The sequence below is a fragment of the Tamandua tetradactyla genome, chromosome 11 (genome assembly GCF_023851605.1).
Source record: "Tamandua tetradactyla isolate mTamTet1 chromosome 11, mTamTet1.pri, whole genome shotgun sequence".
NCBI classification, from domain to species: Eukaryota; Metazoa; Chordata; class Mammalia; order Pilosa; family Myrmecophagidae; genus Tamandua; species Tamandua tetradactyla.
In genome coordinates, this window is record NC_135337.1 from 29,864,410 (window position 1) to 29,891,379 (window position 26,970).

Below are 26,970 nucleotides of genomic sequence, written 5' to 3' on the forward strand. Positions count from 1 at the left end.
TTTCTTCTTTTCTGATATAGGCATTTAGGGCAATAAATTCCCCTCTTAGCACTGCCTTTGCTGTGTCCCATAAGTTTTGATATGTTGTGTTTTCATTTTCATTCGCCTCGAGGTATTTGCTAATTTCTCTAGCAATTTCTTCTTTGACCCACTCGTTGTTTAGGAGTGTGTTGTTGAGCCTCCACGTATTTGTGAATTTTCTGGCATTCCGCCTATTATTGATTTCCAACTTCATTCCTTTATGATCCGAGAAAGTGTTGTGTATGATTTCAATCTTTTTAAATTTGTTAAGACTTGCTTTGTGACCCAGCATATGGTCTATCTTTGAGAATGATCCATGAGCACTTGAGAAAAAGGTGTATCCTGCTGTTGTGGGATGTAATGTCCTATAAATGTCTGTTAAGTCTAGCTCATTTATAGTAATATTCAGATTCTCTATTTCTTTATTGATCCTCTGTCTAGATGATCTGTCCATTGATGAGAGTGGTGAATTGAAGTCTCCCAACTATTATGGTATATGAGTCTATTTCCCTTTTCAGTGTTTGCAGTGTATTCCTCACGTATTTTGGGGCATTCTGGTTCGGTGCATAAATATTTATGATTGTTATGTCTTCTTGTTTAATTGTTCCTTTTATTAGTATATAGTGTCCTTCTTTGTCTCTTAACTGTTTTACATTTGAAGTCTAATTTGTTGGATATTAGTATAGCCACTCCTGCTCTTTTCTGGTTGTTATTTGCATGAAATATCTTTTCCCAACCTTTCACTTTCAACCTATGTTTATCTTTGGGTCTAAGATGTGTTTCCTGTAGACAGCATATAGAAGGATCCTGTTTTTTAATCCATTCTGCCAATCTGTGTCTTTTGATTGGGGAATTCAGTCCATTAACATTTAGTGTTATTACTGTTTGGATAATATTTTCCTCTAACATTTTGCCTTTTGTATTATATATATCACATCTGATTTTCCTTCTTTCTACACTCTTCTCCATACCTCTCTCTTCTGTCTTTTTGTATCTGACTCTAGTGCTCCCGTTAGTATTTCTTGCAGAGCTGGTCTCTTGGTCACAAATTCTCTCAGTGACTTTTTGTCTGAGAATGTTTTAATTTCTCCCTCATTTTTGAAGGATAATTTTGCTGGATATAGGAGTCTTGGTTGGCAGTTTTTCTCTTTTAGTAATTTAAATATATCATCCCACTGTCTTCTAGCTTCCATGGTTTCTGCTGAGAAATCTACACATAGTCTTATTGGGTTTCCCTTGTATGTGATGGATTGTTTTTCTCTTGCTGCTTTCAAGATCCTCTCTTTCTCTTTGACCTCTGACATTCTAACTAGTAAGTGTCTTGGAGAACGCCTATTTAGGTCTAATCTCTTTGGGGTGCGCTGCACTTCTTGGATCTGTAATTTTAGGTCTTTCATAAGAGTTGGGAAATTTTCAGTGATAATTTCTTCCATTAGTTTTTCTCCTCCTTTTCCCTTCTCTTCTCCTTCTGGGACACCCACAACACGTGTATTTGTGCGGTTCATATTGTCCTTGAGTTTCCTGATACCCTGTTCAAATTTTTCCATTCTTTTCCCAATAGTTTCTGTTTCATTTTGGAATTCAGATGTTCTATCCTCCAAATCACTAATTGTATCTTCTGTCTCTTTAAATCTGTCATTGTAGGTATCCATTGTTTTTTCCATGTTTTCTACTTTATCCTTCACTTCCATAAGTTCTGTGATTTGTTTTTTCAGTTTTTCTATTTCTTCTTTATGTTCAGCCCATGTCCTCTTCATGTCCTCCCTCAATTTATTGATTTCATTTTTGAAGAGTTTTTCCATTTCTGTTCGTATATTCAGCATTAGTTGTCTCAGCTCTTGTATCTCATTTAACTATTGGTTTGTTCCTTTGACTGGGCCATATTCTCAATCTTCTGAGCGTGGACCGTTATCTTCTGCTGCTGGTGTCTGGGCATTTAGTCAGATTTCCCTGGATGTCGGACCCAACAAGGTTGTAAGATTTTTCTGTGAAATCTCTGGGTTCTGTTTTTCTTATCCTGCCCAGTAGGTGGCACTCGTGGCACACGTTTGTCTCACGTGTTTGGAATGGATCCCCCCGGTCACCGATCTCCGCGGCCTGGGGATTTCCGATCCAGTTCTCTCTGTTGGTTCAGGGGGCCGCGCATGGTGGGGGCGTCAGCCGCCACGGCTTGAGGGGACCCTGTGGCTGGTCGCCGGCTGCAGCGGGCCCGGGGAATTTGCCACCGGACCAGGAAGTCACCCGCAGGGGAGGGGCGTCGGTCACCGGCCGCCGCGGCTTGGGGAATTCCCCACCGGACCAGGAAGCCGCCCGCGGGGGAGGGCCACCGCGGCTTGGATAGCCCTCTGATCCGAGACTTGTAGCCGCGGACTCGAAGCCGAGACTCGAAGCCACCTGCAAAAGAGGGGCGCCGGCAGCCTCGGCTTGGGAAACTTGCCTCTCCGAGACTCTCAGCCGGCCCGGGAAGGAGGGAGGGAGTAGCTCCGACCGCTGCAGCTGCCGCTGCTCGGGAAATCGCGCGCCGCTCGGGGATCTCACCGCAGCCGAGTCTCGCAGTCAGACTAGCCAGTCCAGAATGGGGTACGCTGTGTGTCCATTCCCTGCCGTAGCCCCGGGAGCTGTTCTGCACTGTTTCAGTTCACCATTTCCCCTTTCACTTCGGACTCCGAGATGTGGCCGAGCCAGACTGGCTGGTCCCTCAAATGATCCACTCAGTCTCAGGCATGAACAAGAAGCAATTTATTCCCATGCACGTGGCCTAAGTACTCCACAAACTTGTACTTTGTTTTTACAAGACAAAAAACTTATTCTTGAAAACTTTTTGCTTCTTTATGAATGCTTTTGTGTCTAAAAAGTTTTATTTTTCATATGTTCTAAAAATGATCATGGTGATCAGTACACAACTATGTGATGATATTATGAACCATTGATTTTATACTTTGGATGGATTGTGTGGTGTGTGTGAATATATCTCAATAAAACTGCTTTTTTAAAAAGTTTTCTTATTTTAGATTTCCATTGATAACAAAGTCTTCAAAAATAATTAGGCTTAAAAAAATAATAATAATTAGGCTTAGGGCAAGAAGGGTTGCGAATTAAGGGCAAGAAGGGTTGCGAATTAAGGGCAAGAAGGATTGCGAATTAAGAATAGGATAAAAACAGGTCTGAACTTATCTATATTGAAGAAAACAAAAACCTTGTCAAATTAAAATTTTGTTTTATATTTCCTATTGCTACTTCTTTTTTCCTACTTATCAAACTAGTAACATTCTTATTGTAGAAGTACAGAAAAGTATAAAGAATCTGATTAATAATTTCAATATGTATTCCTTCTGCAGCTTCGAGATTGCATCCAAAAGACTTTGAATGAGTGGAGTTCCCAAATCAGCCCAGATTTGGTCAGGGTAAGTGAAATGTGAATGCAGAAATCATGTAGATCAAAAGGGAAGTGAAGTAAGCAAGAAGATTATTTTCTTGGTTTGGACAGGGAAGTCAAAGAGGCAATTCACATGAAACTCCCTGTTGCTGATTTGCTGCGATGTCAGACTGACTCAGTGGATTTCAGCATAAAACAAAATCTGGATGCTACTGCAGCTTGACTGCTCTTCTACCTGACAAATATATTAAGATTCTTTGTGCTTCAGTTTGAAATGTTAGGGATCAATGAAAGGGAGGGGTAAGGGGTATGGTATGTAAAATTCTTTTTTTCTTTTTCTGCTTTTGTTTTATTTTTCTGTTGTCTTTCTATTTCTTTTTCTGAATTGATGCAAATGTTCTAAGAAATGATCATGATGATGAATATGCAACTATGTGATGATATTGTGAATTACTAATTATATACGTAGAGCGGAATGAGCATATATTAAGGATATCTGTGTTTCTTGTAATTTTTTTTATTAATAAAAAATTATTAAAAAAAAAATTCTCTGTGCTATTCCCTCCACAGTTTCCTCACCATCAATGTTTTGTTCCAGTTTATATTTGGTGCAGTAGGGCAATGATTATCAAACATTTTTGGTTGGTAAACTGCTTTGGTAGAATATCAGCCCAATAATCTAGTCACTAGAAGTAATTTTTTTTAACATTTTTAGTTGTGAAATATAACATATATAAAAACTAAAAAAATAATAATATTGAAGAAAAGGAGTAATAATTTTCAGAGCACATTTTTAAAAGTAGGTACAGGACAGATTTCAGTTTGGTATGGATTACCATTCCACAACTTCAGGTTTTGCCATGTAGCTGCTCCAAAACACCAGAGCCTAACCCCAAACAGCATCATTCCTGTTACCCTAAAGAACATCTGGGGCTCTAACTGAGACTCTGCCAAAGTTTCATGCACTAAGTTTACTTTCCTGAAGCTTATAACCTTCAGACATTTCCTAGGACAGGTAAGTCCTGAGACCCAGAGGGGCCAGCTTCTCCAAAATAACAACTAATTCTATCCCCTTGTCCTACATCATCAATTTATTTTTCCCAACATGAAAAAGTTAGAATGGGCATACCCCAGAGACTCCTATAAATTAGAAATAATTTTTTAAACACCAGTTTTTTATTAAATAATAAGAAACTGTGTTTCATTAATTGTCAGTATATGGCTATTTCCATAAATGTTAATATACAGAACAGCTCATAACAAATTACATAGAAGAAGGTATGTGCTAAAAATACTTGTCCACTGGATAGCCTAAAACTGGATAATTCTATAGCTACTAGGCAGAGCATTGATTCATGAACTCTACTAATCTTTTTCTGAAATGACTATTGATTTATGCATAATTTTTAAACACTTACTGAGTCCCTGTTGTGTTCATCCTCAAGATTCACAGGAAAGGCCTTACTGTTTACTTTGTTTTAATCTTCCAAATGTAAATTAATAGGTTCCTGATCTATATGTGCTAGCGTTTTACCATTTTCCATATAATTTGTTCATTAATTGTTCCTCATAATGTATTAGAATAGAGTTGCCTTCACTTTATTTTGTTGTACTGAGAAAAAAAAATTGGGGGTTGAAAATTTTTGTAATTATTGTAAAAAGTTTTTCACGTGTTGTTATCCAGATAGGTAATATTTATTAGTTTTCATTGTTTTTCCTCCTAAATAAAACTATTTTTCTTCTTTATTTTTTAATCATCCATCCCTCTGAATATCTGCTCAAAACGAGACACCACTTCCCAAAAATGGACATACACATGCAGCATTTGCCTTTAATTTTAGGGCTTTACAAACTTTGTAATACCCAGCCAGACCTCAGATAAAGAAAACTGTTGTTGTGTAAATGTATTTTCTACTTCTAAAGTGAAGAGTTTTACAGATAATAGAAGATATTGAAGTTAATCAGAAACATTAATTTTATAATATTTATTCTAAACATGTGTTTATTATAGGAGTTTCCAGATGTCTTGGAATGTACTGTATCTCATGCAATAGAAAAGATAAATCCTGATGAGAGAGAAGAAATGAAAGTTTCTGGTAAAGTCCGGCCATTATAATTCATTTTATTATAGTGGAAGTGATAGTAGGTTTTGTCAGGCATGGGAATAAATCTTTCTCTGCATGTAGTAATCAGTAACTAAGTGTGGGAGTATATGAATAAATATTTTTTAACATGATGTTAATGTTAACTCTAAGAGGGAGTTATAAATAGTATTAGCTACTTTAGTGAAGTCAGATTAGAATTTCAACTTGTATTCTTCATGATTTTCTTATTAGCTTATGTGTCAGACTTCAGAGTAGTAGAAACATTAAGTGGGGGGAGTAGAAAAGATAAGAGGAAGGCTTAAAAGCAGTGTCTGCCCAAAGCAAGCATTAAGCCATTCCTTCCTGGAGAGGTACTGGTAACCAATGACTGAGTTCACTTGGGAGTAGAGAAAGAAGTCTGGGTAACAAGTTGTATATCCAAAAATAAAACATGTATTACAACTATCCAACAAATAATAGTAAAAGACTGCTATATTCCAGAAACTCTGCTAGACTCAAGGAATATAAAAATAAAAGGATGCACTGTTACTGCCCTGAGCTTAGTCAGCATAGCATGGTCAAAAACAGCATGAGCTCTGGATTTAGACTGACTAGACTGAAATTCCTGGGTTTGCAGATTACTGAATAGTATAATCTTAGGCTAACAAATTATTTAACCTCTCTGAATCTCAGTTTCCTCATTTATAAAATGAGAAGGTATCTGTTTCACAAGCTTCCTTTTCAGTTGGATGAGATTACTCAAGTAAAGCACTTAACAAAATGCCTGAACATAATAAGTGCTACGTAGCTATTATTTATTACCATTTGTTATTGTTGTGGTTACTGCTGTTTTGTTAGGATTATTGGAATGGACATGTAAGAAGAGATAGGACATTGCCTTTCAGTGCTAATAATAATAGCTACCATTTATTGAGTCATGCTTTGTGCTAGACACTGTTCTCAAAACATTTCTGCAAGGTAAATATATTATCCCCATTACCTAGGTAACATTATGTAGCTATGAAAGTTATCATACGGCTGGTAAGTGTTTGAACCAGAGAACAACTCAGGGATACCTGATTTCAAAACCCATTTAAGAAAACAACATTCTTCTGTCGTTGTTTGTAATTCATCGTGGTATAGATACATCTTTGCTCTCTCAGAGTTGTCCTCCAGTTCCATAGGACTTGACATTTTTGATAGGCATAACAATTCTCCCCACCTAAAAAGTTTACCTCTCTCTACCTATCTAAAAATGCCTCATCTTATAGAGAGAAGAGGCCATTTCAGGCAGTGTTAATGCATGGCCAGGGGAATGGTGATGGAGAGGGTTTTCATAGAAGTTAATTATAGGAGCTAACTTTGGGCTCAGAATGAAACTGTGATAATTTTTAACTAGGGGAGTAATGTAAGGAAAATAATGTTTTAGAAAGATGATCAAGCAGAAGAAAAAAGGGACAAATTCACCAGATGTTGAATACCAGGCACTTTATATATGAATATGTCATTAGCTATTTCTTTCCATTTCCTTTTTTTGATTTTTCTATTCTTTGCTCTTCTACTAATTCAACCCATTTGCCTAGAATGACTTTTCTTCAGTGTGTTTGCATAAAGTAAACATTTACATGTAAGGTTGAGTTTAAATCAAGGCAAAGCCAACCTCAGTCTTACAAATTTAGAAAACTTTTCATCTACCCAGGTAATCAAAGAAATGACAATTAATCTGGGCCTACACAGGTATATACTATAGTAACTAAATCAGCAAAAATATTTTTTAATAATAGCATCCAGTATTGCTAGGAGAATAACACTTGAATGTTGGTGGTTTGTTAAACTGGTACAAATCTTTTATAAAGTAGAATGGTAAATAAAATAGAGGCTTACAAAAAAGGTCATATCCTTTGACTCATACTCACATTCCTGACAATTTATTCTTGGAAAATGACTCAACATAAAGTTGAACAAAAATTACCATGATTTTTTTAGCATTATATGTGATAGGAAAAGACCTGGTTGTTCAGTCAACAGGAAATTATTTAATAAATAATATGCTACCAGAATTATAGAATAACATTCAACCATTAAAAAAAAGTATGTAAAATTAAAAGCACAAAATACACAGAAATCTAAAGAGCACTGCTTTGGGTGGTTGAGACTATTGACGATTCTTTTTGGTCTTTTTATATTTATAGGTTTTCCTCATTTTCAGAGTGAGCACATTACTATGACAAAAAAATTTAAGATAGCTAAATACTGTATATCATAAATACTGTGTAGAAGTATAAGAAATATTATATAAAGTTAAGCCAAAAAATAATAGAAGAGATGTTATTATATTCTGCTTCATGTGATCAAGAACTGGAAGATGCTGTGCAAAAATTAAAATGATTATATTAGGAAGGTGGAATTGTAGAGTTGTTTGTTTCTGTTTTCTTCTCAGTATAAACAGTATTTAGTTTTTCTGTAGATTTTAGTTTATTGAAGAAAGCAAATAATTGTCCTGATCCATTAATGTTTAACTCTTATACAAATATGCATTTCAGGTAAGTTAAGCTTTTATGTTTATCTATTGTGCATTCTAATAAATGGTAAATTAATATTTGCTTTTTTGTTTTGCCAAACAGATATTTATTGACAACTGGCATATAATTAAAGAATTACAATGGATATATATATACTCTTATGTCTTAAAATGAAAATGAAAACAATTTTTAAAATTATTTGAATAAGAAGAAAACCTAAAACCTAATTCATTCAGGATTATCTGTCATCTATTTTAGTATTTAGCAATATTAATATAATATTAATACTGATAATACTATATTAATACAGTCATAGACTGTGTACCCATATGTACTAATTGGATTTGTTTTCTTTGTTACCCAGCCAAACTGTTCATTGTAGGATCAAACTCTTCATCATCAACTAGAAATGCAGTTGACATGGGTAAACAAAAATTTAACTTTTTATGTTATAGTGAACTTTAAATTAAAGTTCTAGCCTAACTTCTTAATTCTAATTTCTGTGGAATATTTGACTTTTGCAGGATCATATTTTAATATATAAGAGCAATATAAGAAGTATAAAATATAACTAAATGTTAATAATATGTTTGGGGGTAGACATTCTCCTTAATCATATTCTTAGCCTCCCTCTCCCCATTTTTTATAGATAAGATACCAAAAACAAACAGTTCATTTTATATCTATTTTCAACAGTCTGTTGTGTTATTGTGACATTATAATTACTCACACTTTTTCTTTTAAAGCATTCTTCCACTGTGTATATATGTTGAAAACTTAAATTATGATTCTTTAATCTAACTGTGGAATGAACAATAATCATTTAAAATTAGCTCTTAAATCATTTTTTGTAAAAGTAAGTTAAGAAATTATTTACCTCTATAAATATAAATTCACTTCTTTAGCTTCTTAAGCTTATTTTTTTACTGTGACTACTTGTCAGAATATCAGGTCAGAATTCTTGTGCTCATCCATATGAGATACTAACGAGCAAGGAAAATTGAAGAATAAGTTGTAGGAAGATGAGAAAGCCACCAAAAAATCCTGGTGCTTATGAAACAAGAACACTGTTCCCCAGAAAAGGGAGCCTGTAATAGATGTAAGTTCTTGGAGGAAAGGCAGGTCAAATAAACCCATTTGTCTGCCACACAGAGCAAGCAAATGTTAATGGGTACTTAAATTTTTTTTAAGAAGGAAGTGATTTAAATGAGAGGTAAATTATGAAACTGAACAAAATAACCTATTATATAGAAAGCTAGTGAACAATATGGACAGTATACAGTGGGGTACTTTGAGGACATTTGGTGGGATCTTTGAGGACATTAGAACTCTTGGGTTTTTGTTATGTAACAAGTGTTTATCCTCTTTATGTTCCCCCCCCCCCCATCAGCCTGTTCAGTCCTTGGAGTTGCACAGCTAGATTCTGTGATCATTGCTTCACCTCCTATTGAAGACGGAGTTAATCTTTCCTTGGAGCATTTGCAGCCTTACTGGGAGGAATTGGAAAACTTAGTTCAGAACAAAAAAATTGTTGCTATTGGTACCTCTGATCTAGATAAGACGCAGTTGGAGCAACTGTATCAGTGGGCACAGGTAAAGGACAGTTAGATCATCAGCGCTCTGGGGAAGGAGCCTGCATTTTACAGTCCTTGCTGCACGCTGTTGAGTATCACGCACACAGTGGTCACTCACTGTTCCAAATGTGGGAATTTTGAAGCAGGCTTTGTGTAAAGTATTTTGTGTTTTTTTTTTAAATGTATGTCTAGGTGTACTTAATATTAATCCCATGTAAAATGAGTGACCAAAAACACTAGAAAATGTGTGTTGAAGCATTTTAGCCAAAAAGTTTGAAGCTGTTTCCTACAGTTTTACTTATATGATAAAAAGACTACATTTCTTTTTAGATGTTTACAAAGTCAAAGCTCTTAGTAGTTCCTAAGTAAGGAACTATAATAAATAGCAAATATTTTACTGACTTATATGTAAAGACAACACTCTCAGTTCATACAACTTGATTTGGAATGGGTGTAATTGATTAATCACCCCTACCCTCTGATCTAATAACATACAAAATTATTGAGAGAGTTGTTTGTTGGTATTTTGCCCTTACTCTCTATTTTTTCTTTGTTTTTATTTCATGTTCAGCCTTCTCCTCTTCAGAGCTTACAGAGTTTGGTATGGACAGGAAGATTCTAGGGAAAGTGTTACTTCTTCTTCCTTGACTTGGGGATATCCAGAATGTGACTAAATACTAGAGATTTGGATGGTGTTGATTGTATATCTGAATTAATCAGTGCAGCTATTAGAAGTTATTTAATTCTTGTTTTTTAAAATGTATCGCCATTTGATTCCTGGTGCCTGCCCATGCCAAAAAAAAAAAAGTATCACCATATTTATCGTATTTTAACAGTAAAAGTACTTAAAAATTTGATCCTCTGCCTTTAAGACATACTCCCTCTGTAGCAGGAGCCATCACACCTAGAATCATATTTGTTTTCAAGGCAGATGTGTTAGATTGCTAAATGGTATCAGGGAATGCTTTTGTGTAATGTCATGATTTTTTTTCCACTTCTAGGTAAAACCAAATAGTAACCAAGTTAATCTTGCTTCTTGCTGTGTGATGCCACCTGATTTGACCGCATTTGCTAAACAATTCGACATACAGCTGTTGACTCATAATGATCCAAAAGGTAACACTGATATTTTCATTTATAACGATTGATCATGAGGTTTTCGCCCTACAAAAAGTTTAATTTTTAATTGTGTGCAGTGATAAATGCACAAAGCTATTATCTAGACTTATTCTTAATGGTTTTTTCAAAACATATATGCCTGTGTTTTATTTTCAACAGCTTCATTTTTGTTTTTGTACCAATGGGGGAGAAATGGAAAAATTTTCTGAGCATCCTGTTCCTAACATTTGCAAATACTAAACCATACAGAAAAAAATATTTTATAACATTCCAAATAGTTTCATATATAATCACGTCTAGTACAGCAAAGATTGGACCAAAGGACCACTTAATTTAAAAGAATAATGACTATCTGGAAAAAGATGCAGATAAAATTTAATTCAAGATGTGATAAGCATAGTAGGAGAGTAATAATTTATTTTATTAAGCATTAATATCAGGACATATATTTGGTGTTATCAGAAACGTGATTAATGAGAATGTCTCATCTGCCTCCCATAGAATAATTTTCAACATTTTAAAAGATAACTGGAGAGGGGGTGCAAGGGTTTTTCAGCGGTAGAATTCTCGCCAGCCATGCGGGAGACCCTGGGTTCAATTCCCAGCCCATGCACTTCTCCCTCCACCCCCCCCCCAAAAAAAAACTCAACAAATGGTGCTGCAATAACGGGACAGTCACATAGAAAAAGAATGAAATGTGACCCCTACCATAAGCAGCATACCAAAAAAAAAAGAAAAAAAAGAATACTGAGAAGACTGGGAAAAGAATGTTTAACTTACAAAGGTAAATGCTTCATAAATTAGGACTATCTTGTGAAAGTTTTTAACTTTTATGGATCCAGAATCTCATTGACAGTTTTTTGGAGATTGTAATTTAATAAATATTGAGGAAAATTATATTTCACAGATGGTTCTGGGAAAAAAAACAGCTTTTACTTCCATGTCTAAAAAGATAATAATATTGACAGTTTGATTGAATTTGTTCATTTTTAGAATGTTTAAGAATCATCTGTAAAGATTGTGTACTGTTTTTTAGCAGTCTGCCCTGTTTTGTTTTGTTTGTTTTAGTTTCATAGTAGTAGCAGTATAGGAGGAGTAGGAGTTTTAATAGCTATTTTTCTTTGAATGTCAGGTATCATTCCATATGCCTCAGGATTATCTGGAATCCTTGTAACAGCTGAAACTAGGCATTTTATTAACTAAGAAATAAAGCCTTAGAGTTTATGAAACTAGCCAGGGTCATCCAGCTGGCAGAGGGCAAAGTTCAAATTTGGACCTAGATTTCAGGCTGGATTTGGAGTCCTGCTCCCTAAATTGTACTATCTCTCTGATTTGAAATGTTAATATTGTAGTATTTCAGTCTGAAAACTTTTCTTTTTTATCAGTTTCCATTTAAATGATTCCAGACTAGGAGATAGTGACTTTTGGCCCCCGCGTTACTCCCTGTAGTGCTTTCAGAAGTAAGTAAATAGATTGATTTTTTTTAAAAGTCATTTTAGTGGGAGTCTAACAGATTAGAATCTATGCAAATTTTTTCTGAAATATAAAACATTTAAATTTTAATTTTCCATATGCTGCCAGATGTCATATCATATATCCATTTATTTTTGGGGAGCTGTTCCAGCAGTGATTGTTACCAACAACTGATGAACCTGTACCCCTTCTAGCTCCACTTGAAAAACCTCAGTCCTTCTTCCAGTAGGAAAGGAAATAGAAAAAGACTTAAACTGTAATATTTTATTTCCCTGTAATATATTTGTCATTGTAATGACAAAAATTTGTAATGTACATATATTACAAATATATATGAGAGAATTTTTTTTTATGTTTTTGAAACATTAAAATGAATTTGAAGCCTGATTGTCTCTTTTATTTTAATTCTGAAGCCTTTGGCTAGAATTCATAGGCTGCTCCAGGGTATACTATTAACAAATCTTGAAAAACCTTGCCCTCTAGTGAAGGAATTCTTCTTTTAAAAGATTTGTAAGTTTCATTAAATTCTAAAGAATTAACAAAGTTGAATTAAAGATGTAGTTAAGTTAATGGATAGCATAGTTACCTGATTTTGTGTCAGTTTTTTTCTAATTGAGTCAAAACATTTAACACTGTTGATCATCTTAAATAGAATTTTGTTTATAAGTTCCCTGAAGGCTTGTGTCTGTTCTAAAATTACCTTCTTCCTCAGGGTTTTGTTTTCCATTACTCTTTATCCTAAAGGTTGTGTTAACAGTTTAACTATAGTCAGGATAAAATTGTGAAGTAGGTAAACCTCACTTTAGAACTTTCCCCTTTTTTATATGCCTTCCCCTTCCCCCACTCCCATCACATCTAATCTTGTATTATGCTTCTGTGCTGGTTTGAATCTATTATGTAACCTAGAAAAGCCATGTTTTAATCCTGATCCAATCTTGTGGGAGCAACCATTTCTTTTAATCCTGATTCAACATGGCAGGACAGAAACTTGGATTATCTCCATGGAGATGGGGCATGCCCAATTGTGATCATGACCTTTTGATAAGATGAGATGTGACTCCACCTATTCCAGGAAGGTTTTGATTAATTTACTGGAGTTTTTTAAAAGATAAAACATCTTGGAGAGACAACAGAGATGCTTGGAGAACAGTTGCTTCACAGAACAGAGACACAGATGTTTGGTGCTGCTTGGAGCTTAGTAGACATTCATGATATTTTAAGCAAGCCAGCAACTGGAGAGAGCCAAGGGAAGACAAGAGATGAAAGCCAGCCCCAGAGAAGCCAGTGAGGGACCCCCACAGGGACAGAGGTTGAAAGCCAACAGGGCCCATGAGCAAGGGAAGGGACCAGGGTGCCTTCCCAGCTGACAGAGGTATTCCAAACATGCCAGCTTTTCTTGAATTAAGGTATCTTTACCTGGACGCCTTAGTTTGGACATTTTCATAGGCTTAGAACTGTAAACTTATACCTTACTAAATTCTCCTTTTTAAAAGTTGCTCCGGTTCTGGTGTATTGCATTCCCAGCACCTTGCAAACTAATACAGCTTCTTCAGTCCTTCAGGCTCTTCGTCTCAGTTAAACCAATCCAAAGTAGTGTTACTTTTCCAATGAAAGATTTACACATTCTGTTTATGAAGACTACCACTTGCAAGCTGTGTCACCTTAGCAAATTACCTCTTTGCTTCAGTTTTCCCATATAAAGGGGGAAAATAGTATCACACGTAGTAGGTGAAATGAGTTAATACATGTACTCAGAAAAGTGCCTGGCACATGTTAATAGGTAACAATTACCAAGAGTTTACTTTTTTTTTTTGGTATGGACAGGCACTGGAATCGAACCTGGGCCTCTGGCATGGCAGGCAAGAACTCTGCCTGCTGAGCCACCGTGGCCCACCGAGTTTACTTGTAAAGCAATTGAAGTATCACAGCATATCATTTTGTGCAGACCCTCCCTTTAGCCTCCCAGATCAGACTATAAAAATGGTCACCTAATCCCCATCAGTATAATTGGTTCTGAATCCAGTATAATCCTTCCATACTAACTGAGTCATTGAACAGATACATAGTATTAGAGATAAAGGGCCAAGTTAGACAAATCCAACCCTTGTGGAATATATGTATATATATGTATACATATGTATTTTTTAAAATATTTTTATTAAGAAATCTTCACACATACACAATGAAATTTGTATTTCTAATAGGAAGAGACAGACAAAATTAATGTTAAATGTGTTAAATGGTAGGAAAATATATACAATGAAGAATAAAGTTGGTTGAGGGAGAAGAGAATGCCTAGGTTAGTGGTGTTCTTTTATATAGGGTGGTCAAGGAGGCCTCTCTGCTAATGGTGGCATTAATCAGAGACCTGAAAGAAGTAGAGGAGTGAGCCACGTGGGTATCTGGGAGAAGAGCTTTGCAAGGAAATAGCTGCAGATTCAGAGGCCCCAAGGTATAAATGTGCTTGAGGTTTTCAGGATACAGCAAGGAAGCCAGTGTGGCTGGAGAAGAGGGAATGAGGAAGGGAGTGATAGGAGATGGTTCAGAGCAGTAGTAGAGGGCTTGGATATAAACATAGAAAAGGAAAATAATGATTTCATCAAAGAAATGCACACTAGAGGATAACCACTGGCAAAGATTTTTTTAAATGATGGCTGGTACTAATGAGAATATAAGATTGGCACTCTTACATTGTCAGCTGCTGGTGGAAGTGTAATACAACCTTTCTGGAAAGTAATTGGCAATATAATATTTATCAAGAAATGAGAATGTACTTGTGCTTTGACCCTGTTGTTCCATATCCAACATAAATCCTAAAGATGTTCAGCATAGCATTATTTATATAGCAAAATATTAAAAAATAAATCTAAATGCTTTTGTCCAGTAATAAGGAAATGTATAAATTATAGCTCTATAATATAGATTGTGGGAATTATTAGAAATAATATTTTCACAGAATATTTAATTACATGGGAAAATATTCAAGGAATAAGTGGAAAAAATCAGTAAATTACACTGTTATTATGATTTCTAGTTTTGTATGCTATGAATACACATACACACACACAAATAAGTTGGAAGGAAGTACACGGCAGTGGAAATGCTGCCATCTCCAGTTAATAGGATTATGAGTGATTTTTTTTCTTCTTATATTTTCCTTTATTTTCCAGATGTTCTGAAGTGAACATGTAGTACTTTTATAATGATACAACAGACATTTATTTTTCAAAGCTTAAAGTGAGGTGTATGATTCTCTCCCATATTAGTGTTTTTTTTAGTGGATACTTTTATTATCTATTTATAGATCATCAACTTTGTCCCCCTTCTTACCTGCAAATGGAATTTTATCTTGTTTCCATGCAGAGTAGTGAAATGGTGACAAAGCTAATCAGAATAAACTACTTCAAAAAGAGAACTAAAGAATAGAATGATCATATGGTAAGAATGTTCATGTTTGTATGTTGTTATGTTTAAAAAAAAATTTTTAATTAAAAAAAAGAACTAAGCTAACATAACTCACTTTCTTTTAGCAGGCAAAATATAAATATACACACTCTAGAAAGTACAATGGTTTAATCACTAAGAAATTCAAATGGGATTGTGAAGAATGTAGGCAAATCCAGAGTGCAGTAAAAATGAGTATGCTGTGCAGCTGTTTAGGGGTTCCTGATGCTGCGTCTCTTGGCCACAAGCTGAACCTTGATGTGGCTGAAGATGTTGGCTAATGCCAAGTGGCAAAGCAGAAAACACCAAGTTAACTTAGAGGATAATGCACAGGAAGCAAAAGGCAGGGAAGTACTAAACACTGCTGACAGCATCCACCCCAAGAAGGACTTTACCTTCCAGGAGCTCTAGACTAGCACCATCCCCCATGCTGACATGGCTGATTTTACCCTCTGTGTTCCATTTGGCATAGCAAGTGGCAGTGTCTCCACTTCTATGATGGTGATACAGCCCCTGGAAATGGCTTTCACCAGTTCATCCATGAGGGCTTTGGTTCCTCAGGCAAAAGCTTCCCATTCAAATACCCCCGCAGGTCCTTCCCACACAATCTGCTTAGCCCTTGTGACAGCCTCAGCATACTCCTTGCTACTCTCAGGACCACAGTCTAAACCCAGCCAGCCAGCTGGTATGCCAGGGGCCACCGTTGCTTGGCCAGTCTTGGCATTGTCATCAAACTTGTCAGCAGTGACAAAGTCAACAGGCAAGATAATCTTCACACCATTCTTCTCAGCTTTGGACATTAGATCTTTGACAGTCTTGGCTCCCTCTTCATCAGACAGGGAAGTGCCAATCTCCATGTTGTTGCGCACCCTGAGGAAGGTAAAAGCCATTCCACCACCTATAATCATCTCATTGACTTTGTCCAACATATTATTGATCAGCTGAATCTTGTCTGCAACTTTAGCTGTGCCCAGGATGGCCAAGAGTCGTTCTGGACTCTCTCAGGTCTTGGCAAAGTAATTCAGCTCCTTCTTCATCAAGAAACCATCAGCCTTTTGTGCCAGATTCACTCTCACCACGGAGCTATGGACTCAGTGAGCAGTGCCGAAAACATTGTTGACATAGATGTCCCCTAACTTGGAAAGTGAAGCCTGGAAAGCTTCTGTTTTGGCTAGCTCCACTTTAACCTTGTTGCCAGAAGCATCTTTTCCCTTCCCTTCTTCCTTTATTTGAAAGCAGAGGTTCTCCACTAGGATCACAGCACCAGCAGCTGGGTCAGCACAAACTTTCTCCACTTCTGGGCCCATGCAGTTCTTTAAGAACAGAACATCCTTGCCCAGCAGAAATCTGAGTTCTACGGCAGTTGGCTCCAAGGAGTACTTGTCAGGCATGGGACACCATCACACTGGCCCAGGTGGCTCATAAGAACAACTTATTTGGCTCCATAGTCCAAGCAGTACTGGATGCTTAGGACAGCAGCTTTGATCCTTTGTTTGTTATCTGGTTGTTCTTCATAGGAACATTGATTATCCGCTTCCCCTTCACATCCAGTTTGTCCAGGGCCAACTTGTTGGAAGGAGACATCTTGATAATACAGCAGGGGTGAGAGGCTTGGGGCGTAGAGGACAACAAGAGGCTGTTGTATACTCACCACATGTGTGGAGTGCCAAGCACAGTGTGCCAACCAGGACTATAGTGCCTCCCAATGCTCCTCCTCTCCCCATATTAGTTTTTGTAAAATAAAGATTAACTGAAATAGTGGGTAACTATATTTAATATATTTCTGTAGAATTTATTTACTAGACTACAACTGTATTAGGGTTCTCTAGAGAAACAGAACTAACAGGAGATATCTGTAAATATGAGGTTTATAAAAGTGTCTCACACACCAGGGGTTGCAAGAATCCAAAACCTGTAGGGTAGGACCCAAGGCTGACAACTCCAATGGAGGTCTTTGACAAACTCCACAGAAGAGGCTGACTGGCTGGCTGAAGGAAAAAAAAACTGAAAATTCTATCTTCTCCTTTAAAAGTTTTATATCTTGATTGGATTAAATCCAACTGATTGGTTTCTCTCCTTGTAGAATACACACCCTTAGTTGATTGTAGATGTAATCAGCCACAGATGCAGTCAACTGACTGATGATTTACTAAATCAGCCTTCTGGTTTATCACCCAGTGACAAAGTATCCTTGCAGAAATGGTTAGACCTGTGTTTGCCTAACCAGACAACTGAGCACTATCACCTGGCCAAGTTGACCTGAACCTAACCATCATAACTTTCAAGTGGCTGCTATCTAAAAAATTTATATAGGTGTAAGCCTTCTTTTCCTCCTTTTTTAAATCCTAAATTGTTTAGTAGACATTTGAGGGTATCATGTGCCAGGCACAGTTTTGCCTGCTGGGTATACAAAAGTTAAAGATAATGTTCCATACGGGTGCACAGGTAGTTCAGTGGTAGAATGCTTGCTTGCCTTGTGGGAAACCTGAGTTTGATTCCCGGCCCATGGACCCCCACCAAAAAAAAAGATAATTGTTCCTACCCTCAGATAACTCACTTTGGTGAAATAAGAGATAACAAATCATTTTTAACACAATGTTTTGGTTTACTGATACTGCCAGAATACAATATATCAGAAATGGATTGGCTTTTACACCTGGGATTTCTTAGGTTATAAATTTAGTTTTAAGGCCATGAAAACATCCAAATTAAGGCATCAGCAAGAGGATACCTACACATAAGAAAGGCCAGTCACTTCCGGGGTTTCTCCATCACATGGGACAGCACATGGCGCTGTCTGCTGGCCATTTGCTCCAATGGTCTACTCTCTGAGCCTCTGTCTTCAAGCATCTGAACTCTCTGCTCTCTGTCTTAGTTCTGAGCTTTCTCCCTCTGTAAGCTCTTTTAAAGGACTCCAATAAACTAATTAAGACCCACCTTGAATAGGTGAGGTCACATCTCCATGGAAATATTCTAATCAAAAGGTCCCACCCATAATTGGATGGGTCACATCTCCATGGAAACAACCTAATCAAAAGATCCCACCCAGATCTATGAAAGGGAGTGGTAAGGGGCATAGGAAAAAAATAGGGGAAACAAAGGCTAAAATACATTGGGTAGATGGAAATACTAGCAACCAATGAGAGGAAGGGGTAAGGGGTATAGTATGTATGAGTTTTTTTCTTTTTCTGAATTGATGCATATGTTCTAAGAAATGATCATGGTGATGAATATACAACTATATGATGATGTTGTGAATTATTGATATATACCAAGGATGGAATGGTCATATGGTAAGAATGTTAGTGTTTGTATGTTGTTATGTTTAAAACATAAATAAATAAATAAATGAAAATCAAAAGATCCCACCCACAATAATCTGCCCCCCTACAAGATTGGATTAGAAGAATGTGGCTTTTCTGGGGTACGTAACAGTCAGCACATACAGTATTACAGCTATGGAAGTATTTATAAGATATTGAGAAAGTGGTCCTCTCTGCCTTCTGTGTTTGGGATGCTATGGGTATTTTTCCCCAGCCCTGAGGAACAGATTCTTTGTTGTGGGGGAGGCATGGGCAACAGCAGATAGAGAGGTATGTAAGGGTCCTGATTAGCCATCTGCTGCTAGGTTTTGTGAAGACCTCAGCGTGCCACATAATGGCAGCTTTTTTCCCTCTTTTTTTTTTTTTTCAATGATTGCTCTTTCTTGAGCAACCTTATCCATTGAACCTATATATCACATGGGGTATATTCTTTCCCCAAACAGAAATGGGGCCATCACCTGTTTGAGACACCAGCTGGTCACAGGGTAATGGTCTTTCCTCTGAGCCTAGCATTCAGTCATAGCATATCCATTCTAAGGCACACAACCCAGGTCCGCTTTAAGGAGGGCCTAATCCCATATTCCTATACCTAAATGCCAAATATTGAAATTTCAAACTTGAGTTGGCTAAATCTATAATGAAAGCTTGGTAGAATTCATCAGGGCTGTAAAACCATTTTTAGTGTACAACTCAGTGGCTTTAGTTAATTTACAATGTTGTTCTCCGATCACCATCATCTATTACCAAATTTTTTCATCACCCCTAATAGAAACTTAGTGCCCATTAAACAATTACATCATATTACCTCCTCTCCCCAGACCCTAGTAACCTCTAATATACTTTTTTCCCTTAAGAATTTGCTTATTCTAAATATTTCATATTACTGTCTGGCTTATTTCACTTAACATAATATTTTCAAGGTTCATTCATGTTGTAGCAGAACTTTAATGTTCCATTGTATGTATATACCACATTTTGTTTATCCAGTCATCCGTTGATGGACATTTGGGTTGTTTTCACCTTTTGGTCATTGTGAATATTCTTGATGTGAACAAACAATACCTGTTTGAGTCCCTGCTTTCAACTCTTTTGGGTTTTTGGGTATAGGAGTGGAATTGCTACATCATATGGTACTTTTATGCTTAACTATTTTGAGAAACTGCCAGACTTTTCAACAGTGACTGCACCATTTTACATTTCCACCAACAGTACACAAGGGTCCCTATTTCTCCACCTCTTTGCCAGCACTTATTTTCTGTTTCATTTCTTGTGTGCATGTGTGTATTTTTGGGTAATAGCCATTTCAGTGGGTGTAAAGTAGCCTCTCATTGTGGTTTGAATTTCCATTTCCCTAATGACTAATGATGTTGAGCATCTTTTCATATTCCTGGCCATTTGTACAACTTTTTTTTGGAGAAATGTCTATTCAAGCCCTTTGCCCATTTTTCATTTGGGTTGTTTGTCTTTTGTTGTTGATCATTTGTTATTTATAAATACTTGCCTATATTGTGAAGTGCTTTTGTTACAGGATTTAACACTTTGAATTTTTGTTTGCTTTTTTTAGAACTGCTTTCTGAAGCAAGTTTCCAAGAAGCTCTTCAGGAAAGTATCCCTGACATTCAAGCACATGAGTGGGTACCACTGTGGCTTCTGCGTTATTCGGTGATTGTTAAAAGTAGAGGAATTATCAAATCAAAAGGCTACATTATACAAGCTAAACGAAGGGGTTCTTAACTAGGATCCATGATCTAATCTATTGACTTTGTATTTTTCTTGCATATAATATAAAATTTAAATATGTAGAAATCTAGTTACCACCTGTAAAGAGTATCATTGAGGCAGGTATCTTTTAGTCATATTTGACAATTTTTTGTCTTGTCCAGTATCAGTTCCTTTTCTTGCCTCCGTAACAATTCATTCACATGAGCCATTATATTGTTTGCATTAAACTATTGTTTTCTAACTGATATTGTCTATAAAGAAAATACTTGCAATATATTTTTTCCTTTATTTTTATGACTAATAGAAATCAAGAAAATCGTTGGTAGATACATTTTGGCCTAGACATCAGGGTAATGTATATACATATTTTTTATTTCCAAAAAAATTCATTAATGCTTCTTACTCTCTAATATATAACTAAGCAATTTAATAACAGTTATTAAAACTGAAATACTGGAAGATATTTTTCTGTCATCGATAATTATATTTTAGAGTAACTGGAGTAGTTAGGATCTACTAGTAGTGTAAATAAAATTCATTTCTTCAATACATGAATGGAAATTTAAATTTTTTTATGTGTCCTTTCTTATAGTTTAGCTGTAACGACTTAATCTGGCAGCCTTGTGCTATATTTTCTCTTGCTATTATATATAAAGATAAACCAAAGGAGACTGGAAGCATTTGAAAATTATTGTTTGGGCATTTTATAAAAGCAAGTACTATCAGATTCTTTTTATTTCTTAATTCATCCTTAATATGTTATTACTTATTCAAGAAGTATTGAGGCTTACTATTGCTGGGCACTATGGGCTCTGGAGACAGGAGGGGACATAGTGGATAAAGAGCCAGCAATTAAAAATCAGTTGAGTAAAATATGTGATATGTTCCCCACTAATAACTAAGAGGGACTAAAAGCCATAATAGGGGTGAAAAAAATCTTTGAAATAGGGTCTTAACTATGTATTTAAAACAAAGCAATATAATCAGAATTTTAGAGATAGAAGAGACTATAGATCATTTAATACTATTCCTCAGTTTAAGAACCAGAATATAGCAAACAAATAAGCTGCTACCTTTGGTGTGTATGATGGGTCTCCTTATTGCTATAAATTCATGTCTGTAACCCAAATAGTTTGAAAAATTCTTTAAAATTCTCTTGTATCTCAATATCTTTAAATCATGGGACTATATAAAACTAATTTTACTCAAGTTTTTCAGTTTAGAGAAAAGAATGAGATATAAACATTCCATATTCAAAATAAATACATCAGATTCTTTTCTTAGGTTTTTGTTTTATTTTGTTTTAACTAAGGTTTTTGGTTTGCTGGTTGCATAATTTGAGCATTAGATTGTAATGTGAAATCAGCTGACTTATCTGAAAAAGTTTGTTTAGACAGCTTCCTAAATAGCCTTTATATTAGTTGTATATAATGTTTTCTATATATAGTTAATTTTATTTGAAAACGCACAACCTTTTTTTAAATAACATGAGTTTTAAACATGCTAATTTTATTTTAAACCTATACAGTGAAGTGACTGAGATATTTTAAGACAAAACTTTATCACATTTATTGTTTTTTAAAAACTTGTACTTATAGAAATGGATTGAGAGCTTATATATTGTTAATGTATCTATACTTAAGCAGAAGCATTTTTATGTTCTTTTTCCCCCTATTCTTGACAAAAAAAGCAAGGTTATAGATTCATTTTGTGAAAGGGATCATGTATGGAAAATTTTCATGATTTTTTTGTATTACCTCTGTAGTCTAAATTTCTATTATTGAATAACCTTATTAATTTTTAAAGGATTTATAATTTTCCAGGTTGATGTTCAGATGATCCTTTTTCATGAACTATCAGAATATAGTGGTTACTTTTCAAATATTTAAGAACTTAATGTTTTAAAAGCCATAATATAAAGAACAATAATATTACCAAATAATAGCTTAAAACTGAAAGCTAAGTTATCAATAGTATATGACACATGTGTTTTCAGATGGGAAGATATGTATCCAGTGATCAAAGGTAGAAATAATTATTACAATTGGGTTTTATTTTTTCCCAGTAAACATGAAAAGAAGCTGCAACTTGTTATTACATTTTGAAAATACACTGAAGCCTTACTTTAACATAATGTATTATATATTGGAATTTGGTCTATGATGAGTCTGTCATGAATTCTCATCCAAGAAATTGTTGTCACCAGAAGGGCCAAGGTGTCTTATAAAAGATATTCACATGCTGTAAACCACAAAGACCACATTGTACGAGTATACTAATAGAGTATCTGGGTAGGGATGGCCAATACTAGAACTTGAATCTATAGTAATAGCTAATAATTTTTCAATTCTCAAAAAAAGAGAAAATAAAATGTATTTTTTTTAATCTATTTTTGCATGAATGGTTCCAATTTCACAGCCAAGTAGTAACTGAAATAAATTGTGTTTTCCAGGTCTGAGGCTCAATTAATTGCGTCTTTTTAAAACAAATTTTCTTTCTAACTTTTCCACCGAGTATTTTCCATATTTGGAGATGTAAGAAATTGACATATTTGTTGTATTACAATGGCTGACAATTCATTTTTCTGCCAAATGTACTTGTAGAAAAATGTGAAGCTGTTCTAATGAGAATTTAAACCATTTGGGTCATGTATGTGTTTTTATACTGAAATACACCAGTTTATGAATCTGAACCTATTTTTTTCATAGTTAACTTCCTAATGTTCCAGAACTTGTATCTGTTGTTCCGATAAAGTTGGTGATGGAATATGTCAATTTTGATTTTCAAAAAATATGTAACATGGCTTTCATTAATATTTTTGTAATTTCCAGAATTAGAAGTACACTTAGAAAGGGAATTAGATAATTCTTCTTTTTCTTATGTGTCTCTAGTGATGTACTATAAAATAAAAGCAAAATATAAAGCATTATTAATAAAATATTTATAGTAGTTTTAATTTTACCTATACTATGAGTTTAATTAAAATAAAGTATGAAGTTTGAGTTGTATTTTTTTTAATTGTTTCAATGGTTGGAAGCATTCTGGAATACAATATTGATTTTGAACTATTAGAGCTCAAATTAATTATGATTTTAAAATAAATTGTAATTTTTAAAAACCCAAGCCATAAAGCTATTCATATATTCATTCATTCAACAAACATTTACTACCTAAGATATGTCAGGCACTGTGCAAAGTGCTGGCAATACACACATGAAAAACAAGCTATCTTCAAGGAGCATATCTGGGGAGGGAGAGAGAGAATGAGAGCAGTAAAAGGTTGCATCTGTCAATGATGAAAGTGGTGAAGAGGACTTGGGAACATGTGGAAGGAAGTGGGTCTTTGGGGCTATAAATACTCTATGTCCCATTTGTCTGAAAATGTCTTCATTCTATCTTCACTCTTAAGTGATCTTTGACATTATAGAATTCTAATTTCCAAAATACTTCCCCTTAGCATCTTAAAGACCATATTCCATTGACTTCTGGCATATGTATTCTTGATGATGAAAATCTGGGTTCCTTTCCTTGAAATAATCTGTCCTTTCTCTCTGGTTGCTTTTTTTTTTTTTTTTTTTTTTTTAGTGAAAAAAATCTATTTTGATGTGAATGGAATTAAAACACAGCAAGAAAATAAAAACTCCAATACATTTTTACTGCACCTATTTTAAGATATCATACACTTTTTGTGATTTTCACTTTATACTGTAAATTTAAATGTGGCAAAACAGCTAGTTATATTCAGACAGAACTGAATCTATCACATGCCAAGACAAAGGAAAAAGGAATTGAAAAATAGAACATGTCTATAACTCTAATCTTGAGAATTATTATCTCTTACATTTAGATACTATCAAAAGTACTATTCCAAAGATGAATAATAGGGGGAACAAATGTTAAAATAAATTTGGAGTGAAATTCTGGTGATTGATGATGGGGAGGGGAGGGGTGTATGGTATGTATGAATTTTTTTGTTTTCTTTTTATTTCTTTTTCTGAATAGATGCAAATGTTCCAAGAAATGATCATGATAATGAATATGCAACTATGTGATGATATTGTGAACTACTGATTATATACGTAGAATGGAATGATCAAAAGTTATGAATGTTTGTGTTTGGTGTTTTTTGGTATTTAAAAAAAATTTTTAATGAATTAAAAAAAAGTACTATTCCGATTTAAATTAGGCCTGTGAAATTGGCAGAACTGGCAATATTGTCCTTAATTCCATATTTGAGATCTAAAGTTCACAGATGTTAGGTGACTTGTTCAAGATCACATAATGGTAAGTTAGGGTTTGGACTGGAATCTGATTTTTCTGACTTCTAGTGCTGAACCTTTCCCCTCCAAAAGTAATTACCTGAAGGTGTAGCACAGAACAGATTAACAGTATTGAGCGAAATACACATGGGCACCAGGAATTAACTGAAGTCTAAATAAATCATTTACTGAAAAATTATTCAGCAGACTCTTAGAAGCCATTGCTTTGGAATCAGATAGACTCCAGTTGATATCTTGATTCCACAATAACTACTTGCATGATGACCTTGGGTAGGTAACTAGCCCCAGTTTTCTCATCTGTAAGTGATCCAAGATACGTAAGGCTAGTAAGTACTGCTGCATAGCAAACCCTTAGTAAATGTTAGCTAATTACTATATGACTAGTAATATTTTTAAACATGCAATTGGTGTTGTCATTACTAAGGACAACTCAAAATGTAACTGTTTTAAGTAAAAAAAAGTCTGTCAGTTCTTTTGTCACTAAAAAGAGATTAAGTTAACAAGTTGCAAACCACCATTCTACCCCAACCATGTCTCCGACACCTTTTGTTTTCCAGATGTGTAGGTTAGTTGTATTCATATTTCCGAGTGCTGAGATTAAGTATGCCAAACAGTTACCAGTTGGTTTTAGTTCCATGTTTTATGCAGTTTTCAAAATAGCTCAGTAGGAAAGAAACTGAAAATAACCTCTCAGGGCAGCAGAAAGGAGATGACAGCACACTGTTGATATTAATAAGAGACCATAATTATTACAACAGAATGTAGTGAAATAAGTGTGTGTTCAATGCATATTTGAAACCTGTCCCAGAATGTGTGGTGAAAATATGCAAAAATTTATCTAGTCATTTAATCAGATTATTTTACAAGATTAAAATGTTTTTTGTTTTTTTAAATGAAGCCATCATTCCTGAAAATACAAATTCACAATATTCTGGAGGGAAAGTGTTATAAATTTTTCACATGGCCTATGAATAAAAGAGAAACAATTTCTCAAAATTTTTTTGGTCTATGAGCTAGTGTTGTGCTAGCACTTTGGTGAACAGAAGTCTTTTTGTCAGACACTGAAATACATAGTCATTATTCATTCTAAACATTTTATTTAGAATCTGTACCAAGCAATATTCTAAGCAACACCCTGTTGGGAGTTAATTCTCCATGGGGTCACCCTGTCAGCATGTCTTGCATGCAGAGGTACTGACAACTTTTGTTTTAAATTCTTTTCAAGCATGTTTGTCTAGCAGATAGCCTTGGAAGATAGAGATAGCATCTCCATCTGGAGCAAAAGCCAAATTTGCTTATATTCCACTATAATAAAGAGAATGTCTCCCTGCAGAGACAAGTGCTTGCAACACAATCCTAAGATTCCAGTTTCCTAAGCATGGTTTCTCTCTTGTAATGTAACCTACTGCATGGGCAGACATCATCTGATTCTCATTCTGTTATTCTGTGAGGACTGGGGATTGGGGAGCTACTGGAAGAAAATGATAATATTCTGACTACTGCAATTGCTAGGACCCAGGAGTCTTATGTTTTGTCAGCATCCATGAAACTGGCATGCTAACTTCTCAGCTTGCAAATAGGGTAAAATCTCAGACCCCTCACAGTTCTTACCATAGATAAAATGGTAAATAAGAGTCCTTACCCCATGGATCATTTATTCCAGTGAGGAAAGATTGATAATAAATAAGGAAATATATAGATAATTGATATTGAGAAAAAGGTATTGAGAAACCCAACTTAAAAAGGGAATGCTGGGGGTTGGGGATGCAATGTTCAATAGGTGGGTCAGGGAAGGCCCCACTGAGGTTTTTTTGTTGTTTACAATCAACTTCATTGGGGTACAAGTTACATACAAAATGCACCCATTTTAAATATACAATTTGATGAGTTTAGTAAATGTAAACACCAACCCACCAAGATCCAGAACATTTCTAATATGTCCCCAAATTCTTTCATAACCTTTGCTGTCAATCCACCTACCCCCAGACAATTGCCGATATGCTTTTTGACATTGTGGTAGGCCACCTCTCAA

At 35.3% G+C, this 26,970-nt stretch overlaps 1 protein-coding gene, 1 long non-coding RNA gene and 1 pseudogene across 2 annotated transcripts in view; 1 reads left to right on the forward strand and 2 right to left on the reverse strand.

The window, feature by feature from the left end:
- GCLM (glutamate-cysteine ligase modifier subunit) overlaps positions 1-23,770 on the forward strand; it is a 31,671-nt gene extending 7,901 nt beyond the window's left edge. Inside the window, exons 2-7 of the mRNA XM_077120224.1 lie at positions 3,360-3,425; positions 5,409-5,493; positions 8,368-8,427; positions 9,394-9,596; positions 10,579-10,693; positions 20,501-23,770. Coding sequence (XP_076976339.1) covers positions 3,360-3,425; positions 5,409-5,493; positions 8,368-8,427; positions 9,394-9,596; positions 10,579-10,693; positions 20,501-20,670 — 699 coding nt within the window. The 3' untranslated portion in view covers positions 20,671-23,770. The remainder of the gene's footprint in view (positions 1-3,359; positions 3,426-5,408; positions 5,494-8,367; positions 8,428-9,393; positions 9,597-10,578; positions 10,694-20,500) is intronic.
- LOC143650015 (uncharacterized) overlaps positions 1-26,970 on the reverse strand; it is a 118,587-nt gene that overhangs the window by 39,063 nt on the left and 52,554 nt on the right. The gene's annotated exons all lie outside the window — the stretch shown is intronic.
- On the reverse strand, positions 14,256-21,121 carry LOC143650011 (phosphoglycerate kinase 1 pseudogene; annotated as a pseudogene).